The sequence below is a fragment of the Mastomys coucha genome, unplaced genomic scaffold, assembly GCF_008632895.1.
Source record: "Mastomys coucha isolate ucsf_1 unplaced genomic scaffold, UCSF_Mcou_1 pScaffold18, whole genome shotgun sequence".
Lineage (NCBI taxonomy): Eukaryota > Metazoa > Chordata > Mammalia > Rodentia > Muridae > Mastomys > Mastomys coucha.
This window is the reverse complement of record NW_022196900.1, coordinates 47,782,107-47,791,852: the sequence shown is the minus strand read 5'-3', so window position 1 is coordinate 47,791,852 and position 9,746 is coordinate 47,782,107. Positions and strand designations below refer to the sequence as shown.

Here is a 9,746-nt window from a genome sequence, read left to right as displayed (position 1 = left end):
ACACACACAGCAAAAAACAAGCCCTGGAAACATTTTTCTATTTTTATAATAAAATAAGATGTCTACAATTTGTTATTTTAAGAATGTCTGCTCCTAAACCCTGCCAGTTGGAGACAACCTCTCATGTCAAAGAGCTTCCTTTTTGAAGCATGGTTGGCTCAGAATTGCTGCTGCTCCCTGGATTTGCCAAATGCTTCTTATACCAAAAAGTTAAATCATTTTATCTTTGACATTGAGGAGTAGGTTAGCAGAGTTATATTTGAATCAATGCTTTTATCAGGAAACAAACCTGCTAAGATTGACTTACTATCATTTCTTTGCATGTTCACATGTTTATATGTGAGCTCAATGAACTCTTGACTCCAAACAAGTACGATTCAGTAAAGAAGTCTCAACAGTTACCTTTAGATCTTATCTGCCAAGGTTTCTACACATAAAACACAAAGCAGCTTTTGATATGACCAAAATGTCATGACTAATATGGTAAAATTCTCTCTCTCTCTCTCTCTCTCTCTCTCACACACACACACACACACACACACACACACACACACTGAACAAATTGAAGAAGAAGAAAGAAGAAGAAGAAGAAGAAGAAGAAGAAGAAGAAGAAGAAGAAGAAGAAGAAGAAGAAGAAGAAGAAGAAGAAGAAGAAGAAGAAGAAGAAGAGGAAGAAGAAGTGGTAGCAGAGCAGAGATGTGAGGTTAATGACTACTGCCAAAGCAAAACTAGGGCTAAGAATGTTTTGAGTCAGGGGCTACAGTGATGACTCAGAGGATAAGAGCACTGGTTGCTCTCATGGCGGGCCTGGCTACAGTTCCCAGCATCCACATGGTAGATCACAACCATTAGAAAACCCCATTTACCTACCTCAATTTATGTGATCCTCCAGTCTGCCAGGAAGCTTGTCTCCTGATGCTAGAGCTGGTCAAATTGACAAACAATATTAATTATCACAATCATTATTCCTTGCTCAACAGATGTACAGTGGAAAGTATTTCCAAGTTTTTAAACAAATTATTAGGTCTATTTTACTTCGGTTTATATTAATGTTTGGCATGCATGCATGTATATGCACCACATGCTTGCCTATTGGATCCCTTGGGACTGGAGTTACAAATGGTGTGAGCCACCCTGTGGTGCTGGGAATGGAATCCAGGTCTTCTGCAAGAGTCCTCTTAACCACAGAGCCATCTCTCCAATTCTGAACTTTTTGTATGTTTGTTTGTTTTTGTTGTTTTTCTGTTGTTTTAATTCTAGTTCCTATCCCCCTTGCCTTCTTTTTTTTTTTCTTTATTTACCCCCATTTTCCTTTGTAATGAGTTATTTTTAACAAGAGGGTAGAGAGATAATTGTGTTTATCATTCAGGGCCAAGACACAAAGTCTGCTAAGGCTCTACATAAATGTGGATGAGTTATAAGATTGCGGGGGTGGTGGTGGAGAGGAGATAAGATAATGCATAGTATTATTCTGAATGATCTCCAGTTCTTCATTCTAACACCCAAAATGAGGACTGATAACCATCTTGTCACACAGTATGACTGGAACAGAAAGCAAAAAAGTCTCAGTTTATCAGTTGCTATGGGACTGGGAAAGCAAGTGTTTTTGCTCAGCCATTGTTAGAAGGCTCCATGCACAGATGGGTGCTGAAGGTCCTCAGTGCTGTGGCTGGCTGCTTCCTAGTCCTAGTCCTAGCCAGTATGAACCAGTTGATGGATGATTTCAAGGTCTCCTTGGCTTCATTCACTAGGGTTTGAATTTCTACAGGAGCTTTTACATTTTTCTTTTCTCAGAAGGTATCTTCTCTCCTCCTGACAGTATGCATTCTGTAATCTTGGCCACTCAAAGTCTGTTCTCTCTCAGCATCACCCAGTATTGACTTAACATTTGTGTGTCACCGCAAGGCCACCATGTTGGAAAGAACAACATTTATTTCTCCTCCTTTTAGTCAACACTGATTTGCCCAATTTGTCTTTCTGGGCTGGGAGTGCAGCTAAGTGGGAGAAATACCCCGCTGCAGGTATGATAGACTAGGCCTAGATTACCATGACCCATGGTAGACTAGGCTGGCCTTAAACTCCCAGAGATCCTCTGCCTCCAGGTGCTGGGATTAAAGGAGTGTCTGTGAGTCACAGCCACACACACACCCTCACCAGCTACACTTCCATTAAATTCTATTTAAAGTCACAAACTTCAGCTCTGTGTGCTTTATACACCCATCACAGGTACGCAATAAATATTTGTTAACTTAATCTGTAGTCTTAGGGAGACTGAGAAGATGCTTTTCTGCTTTTGTAAGGCTCTACCACAGTCAGTCAATAGTTTTACAAGCAGATAAGTAGAAGGAAAGATAAATTTGTTATGATTATGGTAATGTTCTTTTACAATAATTAGGATCGGAGGAACCTCAGTTTTCCCACACTTTCTCCCTAAACAAGACAATAAAAGTCAATACTTTGGAGTGTCTAGCTAAAAAGTTTGTACTAAGATGTTGAGCCAAGGAAGACAAAACTATCTAGAACATTTTGCAACATGACCTGAAAGGTGTGTTGGCATCTTTCCCTTGCTATGTGCACATGACTGTTGGTCTTAAGGCTCAACTTTGGTTTAGTTCCTACTCTGACCATAGACTAACCTCCCTAATCAAATGGTTTCTAAACATAATGGGGGAATCAGGGTCTAATTGAAGGAAAACTTAAGAGGTTTGAAAATCTCAAAGACACTTTCCAGTGCCTTTTGTTTATAGGTTAGCCCCTGCTGAAGCAAAAACCACAATATCAGAACTAATTCCTTTCCAGATGGTATGGACTAGCTATATACCATCACAGCTTCTGAACTGAGGCCACAAAACAACTCAAAAGCAGTCTCTAAACATTTTCTTTGGACTCAAAGAATTTCCCCTCAATATTCTAATTATATTCAGATTTCTCATACATTCAGCATTGTGGTTTGGCTTTATTTTATTTGCTCTTTGCTAACATTTGCTTTTTGCCTCCCCTTCCAGTTCTCATTCAGGGGCCTTTACTCCCCTCTGGCAGTCACTGGAATAAGGGCTGCCCTTGCGCTTTCTGACCTGGAGCTCTCAGCTCTAGTCTTATTTCTCTCTCCACATTTCTGCCTCTGTTACCTGGTTAGCAAAAAGTGCACACAAGGAACCTGGGACTGAAATGAGAGCTCACAGAGCAGTCTGTTAATGCCCTGTGATCAGTCTGCTATGCTGGCCAGTCATTGGACAGGGCATTCACCGTGCTTTATCTTGTAAAGGTCCTATTCCTGATTATGAGAACTACCAGCTGACAGGTGTCAGAGGTAGGTGACCTTTTAAAGAAAATATTAACTGAGAATAAAAGCATAAGATGGCTTCTAAATGAGCCAAGGCCACTCATCCAGCTGTCCTTGAACAATAAAAAAAGAAAAGTCAGTGTGTTACACATCAGGTCAGTGAGGGGAGGCTGGAAGAAAATCTGTTAGACAATGCTGATATTGGCAGTCCTTGAATGCTATTACACACACACACACACACACACACACACACACACACACACACTCCTCTTTTTGAGAAATGCTTAATGGGGCACAATTAAGTGGTCTGTAGAATTGAGTGACCTTTAAATTGCTGTAATCTTGGGAGGAAAACCTTTCATATACAGCATTTACTTTTGAAAGAACGTTCAAGGAAAATATTGTCACTCATTCAGAGGCACAGGCTAAACCCATGTCATAAGTCCTGATCCCTTTTGGTGTCCTTTGTTTCCAGAGAAAAGCTGAGATCACCAAAGATGCTGACCTCAAACATGTCAATCAAAAGCCATCACATTATTACAATTCAAACAGAAATTTAATGATAGGCAAGAAGGAGAAAACATAAAGTAAATGAAGACTTAATATGAGAAAGAAAGAAATAAGGGGGGAGGAGGAGAAGGAAAGAAAAAAGAAGTTTGGTATGTAGATCTGTTGGTCAAGCACTGGCTCAGCATGTGCTAGGCCTGGACTCCTTCCCAAGTACTGCATAACAGAGGTGTGATAGGAAAAGCTCTTCGGCAGGTGGGAGAATTCTAAATTCAAGGTCAGCCAGACCAAACTGGTGCACACTTTAACCCCAGTACTCTGGAAACAGAGGTAGCAGACATCTGAGAGTTCAAGGCCAGCCTGGTCTACATAGTGAGTTCTAAGCCACACAGGGCCACACAGAGAAAACCTGTCTCAAAAAAAAATTTTTTGTCTTATTTCCTGAAATGTATATTTGGATAAAAGACAAATATAGAAACCCCAGCACAACGACCACCTTCCTTCTTCATATGTTTCTCTCTTTTAAATCTTGATCTACAAGTATATCTTTGCCTGTTTCTTTGTCCTTACTATTTGCTTGTTTTAACTGGCTGCTCTAGACTAAGTGGTAGATATCATGGCAGACAACTTTGCCCAAAATACTTGCATACATAACTCGTAGGCCACAGGAGAATGCCCCCTGTAACTATGACACCGTTAGCACATCCGGAAATTAATCCTTAGTAAAAGTGCATCCTCTCATATCCAGCAGCTACTGAACTTTCTCCAGCTTCGTTAGGCTGCTTTGTGTTTGCGTTGGATTCCACTTTGGAATCCAGGCAAGTATGAAACATTCACTTTATGTGACCGCTATGTTTTTTCAGACAAATTTCACATAAGGCATTTCTACTGTTCCTTTCTTTCCCTTTACAATATTGCTATTTTAAGGAGAGATTAAGTCACTTGCGCTGGTAAATGCCCTCATTTGCTCTCGATTTGGTTAATTTCGTCCTTGAGGTTAGGTTCAAGATGAACAGACTCTTGGACCGGAGTACCACACAGGTGATACTGTTTGCCTTTCATTGCGTTACATCACGAAGCACACTCTGCTCAAAATGGCAAAAGTCATGAAACACAGGACAAAAGATTGAAACAATGAATATTAGAGGCCCAACAGTCTAGAAACAAATACAGTTCTTTTGCTACTCGTTAGAAATTTTTATCTCCTGGTTACAACTTGAAATTTTCCTCAGATTGCTACTATGTACAGAGGATGTCATTAACTCTCCCCTGTCTGATTTCACAGGGCCTGTCTAACATAGCTGGAATGGGTCATAGCCCCCAACACAGTTCTCTTAATTCAGCAGGCTGGTAATGAATATTCCTTCTTTCCCATCAAACAGTATCTACTGTTTCCTAGATCAATAGTTCTTTGTGAAGGAGGCTTATGTGTAGAACGACACACTACTTAATACAATTTAGAATTTTTTTTAGATTGAATATTTTTAAAATTATATGTATACTGAGCGTCTCTGTGTGGGTATGTACATGTGAGTGTGGATGCCCTCAAAGGCCGGAGGCATCAGATCTCCCTGGATCTGAGGTTACAGGTGGGTCTGAGACACCTGGGAGGGGTGCTGGGAACAGAACTTGGCCTTTACGACTAGAACATACTCTTACCCACTGATCTGCTTTACCAGCCCTGCCAAAGATTTTTCTTAACATACGTGATAAGAAAGTAAAAACTGGACTGGCTAGGAAGTAGTGACACTCACCTTTAATTCCTCCCTCCCTCCCTCCCTTCCTTTCTCCTCTCTTCTCCTCCTTCCTTCCTTCCTTCCTTCCTTCCTTCTTTCCTTCCTTCATCCCTTCCTTCCTTCCTTCCTTCTTTCCTTCCTTCATCCCTTCCTTCATCCCTTCCTTCCTTCCTTCCTTCCTTCCTTCTTTCCTTCCTTCCTCCCTTCTTCCCCTTTCCGTTCTTTAATTGGTTATTTAGCATCTGCATTAAATTTTAGGCCTGATTTTTCTTCATTTTTTCCAATAAGGCAAACTATAGTTTATGTTTAAGATAAAAGGACTACTTGAGTCCCAATTCATTATCTATGAATGGAAGAGGTGAGCTTATATATGAGGATAAGCAAAAGTCCCATTAAAAATCTCAGAGATAAATCCTAAGGAAAGCTAGAAAGATCTGGAGAGATGGCACAGCAGGGAAGAGCATTGGTTGACCCTTCAGAGGGCCCAAGTGAGATCCCCAGCAGCCATAAGTCAGTTCACAATTAACTGTAACTTCAGTTTCAGGAGATCTTCTTATGGCTGCCACAGACAGCAGACATACAGGTGGTACACAGACATACATTCAGTCACATACCCATACACACAACAATAAAATAAAAACAAATGTCAGAAAGCTGGGAGACATGGTACAGTCAGTAAAATGTCTGCTGTGCTAGCTTGAGGTTCTTCATTTAGACCATCAGTGTCTACATAAAGGCTAGATATAGTGTGCTTCTCTGTAAAACCTATCCCTCACTGGTGGGGGTAGGTTAGGGACAACTGAATCCCTGGAGATTATTGGCTGGCCAACCTAGCAGAATTGATAAACTCTAGGATTATGAGCAGAGCAGGTCCTTTCTGACAAAACAAGACAGAGAAGGACACATAATGTTGACCTGTGTCTTCTATGCCCACATACATATCCATATAGATATATGAATACACACATATATGGAATGAATGATAATGTGGCTTATGCCTTTCATCCCTACATTTGGGAGCTAGCAGACAGAAGATCAAGAGTTGAAGAGTAGAGTGGGTTTGAGATACATGAGATTTTGTCCCCAAAACACACACACACACACACACACACACACACACACACACATACACACACACACACACACACGTAAGAAGACTGTGAAGAGATGAAGAAAGAATCAAGATAGTATAAAGCATCCTAGCTTTGAGATAATTTTTCCCTGTAAGCTGTTTCAGTTTGATGTGTACTTTACTTACCTACAGCTATTTCACCAAGGTTCCATTGGGGCTAGGGAGACCAGTTCATTCACACTCTATCAGTAGGTCACAATATTTACAGGACTTCATATTGTTCATCTTACATAACATCCTCCATTAATTTTCAGGCCTTGAGGTGCTATTTATTAAATTAGGGATACAGCCTACCAGATTAATAAATTATTACTTCAGAGACACTCATGTTCTGAATGTATAAATGTGTTGCTTAAATGACTCTTGGGGAATAGTTTACACACGAAGAGGCTCTGTGGGTTAAACAAGCCTGGTGCATTGATTATATCTGGAACTAGCCTTTGCACTAGGTGGTTGAGTGGCTATCAAAGTATATTCAGTTAGTTCCAAACACACCGCCCTAGAACCATAAGTTAGATGTAGTATTAAGCATGTAATGCTCTTCCATAAGAAACAGTTCTTTTCAGCTTCTGTTCTTAAAACAATTTAGCTTTCTTTTACTGTGGGATTTGTTTTCCCCTAAAAGAACTCCAAGGAAATGAGCATAGAAATACTAAAGTTCAAAGCCACAGAAATTAGGAATTTGCTAATATCCTCTCTTTTCAGTTATTAAAAGGAGGAACTGAGGGCAACGGTCACAGCTTCTAATCTCCTGCCATTGCTTTTTCTTGGCCTTTGGTGGTTTGTGTCAGATTTCTATGCTCCTTGCTTATGTGTGTTCAATACCACCAACGATCCTAACCTTAGGTATAATGAAATGCAAAGAAAGAAGAAATGGTTTTGGTGAAGTTTCTCCTCTGTGTCATGGAACCATGGACTGTGTGATAGCAGGGACCAGCGTTCATTCTTATTTTATTTTTATTAATTATTTTAAAGATAAGGTCTCATACATACTAGGCTAGCTTCAAATTCTCTGTGTAGCCTTGAATTTCTAAATTCTCCTGTTTCTACCTCCCACTGAGTACAGGGATTATTAGTGTGTCCACCATGACCAGTTAGTAGGAGTTCAGAGAGGCAAACCTAAGGCTTCTGGCACGTGGGGCAAGCATTCTACCAGCTGAACGACACTGCAACTCTTCTCATTCTTACAGCCTTGTTCTTGACATATGGTCCAGTCTTGGTAAACAGATGTATTTCATAAAACAAACAAACAAACAAACACCCAACAGGCTATGGAGGGGAGAGCCTTAGTTGTTTTGAATGTGCAGATAGCAAAATGTCTTCTGTCTGATCTAGTATCTACTAGTTTTTCCATGGGCCTCCCCCTTCTCTGACAAACCCATATAGCAAAGGATGGACAGTGGCTAATTTTTGATGATTTGATTTGTTGAGTGTGTGTACCAATAACCTGTCATACTGAATGGGTGAAATCTACTTTAAGGTGCTTTATAACGCCCTACTTACACTTGAAAAGTTATCTTTCCCTTTTGTTCTGGCAGAAACATTCGAATCAGTCTGAAGTTACAAACTAGCAAATTGCTGAGATGAGAAGGTTGAAGCTAAACCAGTGGTGAAGCGGTAGTCCTCCGAGGAGTTAGGCTCAGACACACAGGTCCTTTTCAATTCTCTATCACTGTTCTTATTTAACCTGATGTTATTAATTTTTCTGTTCATTAGAGTAACCCAATTTACTGTACTATACATCACAGTATGAATTTCCGTGGGATAACCTCTATTTGACTAAGGAAATGGTTTTTATCATTGATCACTATATTTTAATTATTCCTATTATTTGCTACCTAGCATTGACGTCTGTCTTAAAATTTCTCTTCAGTAAACTTTTGTTGTTGAGACAATGGCTTCATGTTGTCCAGGCTTGCTATGTAGCTGTGATTAGCTTTGAAACCTAGAGGTTCCTGCTTCAGTCTCCCAAGTGTGATCCACCACTCTGTTTGTTTTGAGTGCATTTTCTACATTTACATTGTTATTATTTCAGAATAAATGGACAGGAAATGCGTTTGCTCTCACAGTTTTATTGTTGTTAACAGCGAACTTATTAAAACAGCTACAAATGGAAATGGAACAAAGGTGGAAATTCCTTTGTTCAAAGTTGAACCTGGAGAATTCCGGGTTGTGTTTTCTTTTTCTTTTTCCTGGTAGAGAAGTCTTTTTGTTGTAAGGAGGGTCACGTAAGGACGATGGTGGAAGGGCTCTGTGCGCCATCTACTGGCATATTTTAAATCTCCAGTATCTGCAGACAGGGGAATTACTTTACATTGGGGAGGAGGGTTTAAAGAATTTGAGAAAGGAAAGGTGTTGGGGGAAAACTCTGTCAGATTCAATGATTTATTTGTGTTTGCTAGAATAAATGAGAATCCAGCAAATATTACACTCACGCACTCGCACACAAACACACTCATAAGCAAGCACCTGGTCGAGGGGGTGGGGCAGGGAATCCTTAAATATAAAAGTTGCTGTTTGTGGAGAGAAAACCAAGAGACCAACTCTGGAATCAGTGCAAACGATGAATGGTCACCTTTCATTTACTAAAAACATTCATATAATCTTCAGTTTTCAACTTCTTCATTCCAAAATAGTTCTCTGCAATTTGGTTATTTGATAATTGGTGTAAGAATGTACAGTAGATAGCCATTCCATGCTTATATTCACCCCACCCCACCCCCCAGCAGTTCTGTTTAACTTAGCGCTTACACAAACACACATGCATACAAGATGGCATGCACTTACAGACTTGGTTGAGAAATAAATCCTTGGACTTCTGGTCAAGTTTCCCCATCTCTGTGCTGAATTCTGGAGAATGAATGTATAATTTTTAGGAGAATCTACTTGAGTTGGAAATGTGCTGCTTTGAACTTGGCTAGACCTAGTTCTGTTTAATCCCCATCATCTACTCTGTGAGCAGTGGGAAGAACTGACCGTGGTTGTGGAGAACCTGGGACGCCCCAGGCAACCTCCTTCCCGTTATTCTCAAGTCTTCAATGCAAGGGCCAAGGTGTGCTTTCATGGTCCCCTGGCGAGAGGAAAAGAG

At 40.3% G+C, this 9,746-nt stretch overlaps 1 protein-coding gene across 7 annotated transcripts in view; it reads right to left on the bottom strand.

Annotated features, from left to right (window-relative positions):
* Positions 1–8,714: 8,714 nt before the first annotated feature.
* Positions 8,715–9,746, bottom strand: part of LOC116096213 — a 3,891-nt gene continuing 2,859 nt past the window's right edge. For 5 of the 7 annotated variants that reach the window (XR_004120899.1, XR_004120901.1, XR_004120902.1 and 2 more), the window contains exons 2-4: positions 9,635–9,728; positions 9,446–9,508; positions 8,715–8,948 (exon numbers count right to left, since the gene is read on the bottom strand). Coding sequence is in view for 2 of the 7 variants with exons in the window: in XM_031377823.1 (XP_031233683.1) it covers positions 8,722–8,948; positions 9,446–9,508; positions 9,635–9,728 (384 nt within the window). In the remaining 5 variants the exon portion in view is untranslated. Of the gene's footprint in view, positions 8,967–9,233; positions 9,299–9,445; positions 9,509–9,634; positions 9,729–9,746 lie in introns of all 7 variants that reach the window. The other 2 variants (XR_004120898.1, XM_031377822.1) reach the window with 2 other exon arrangements.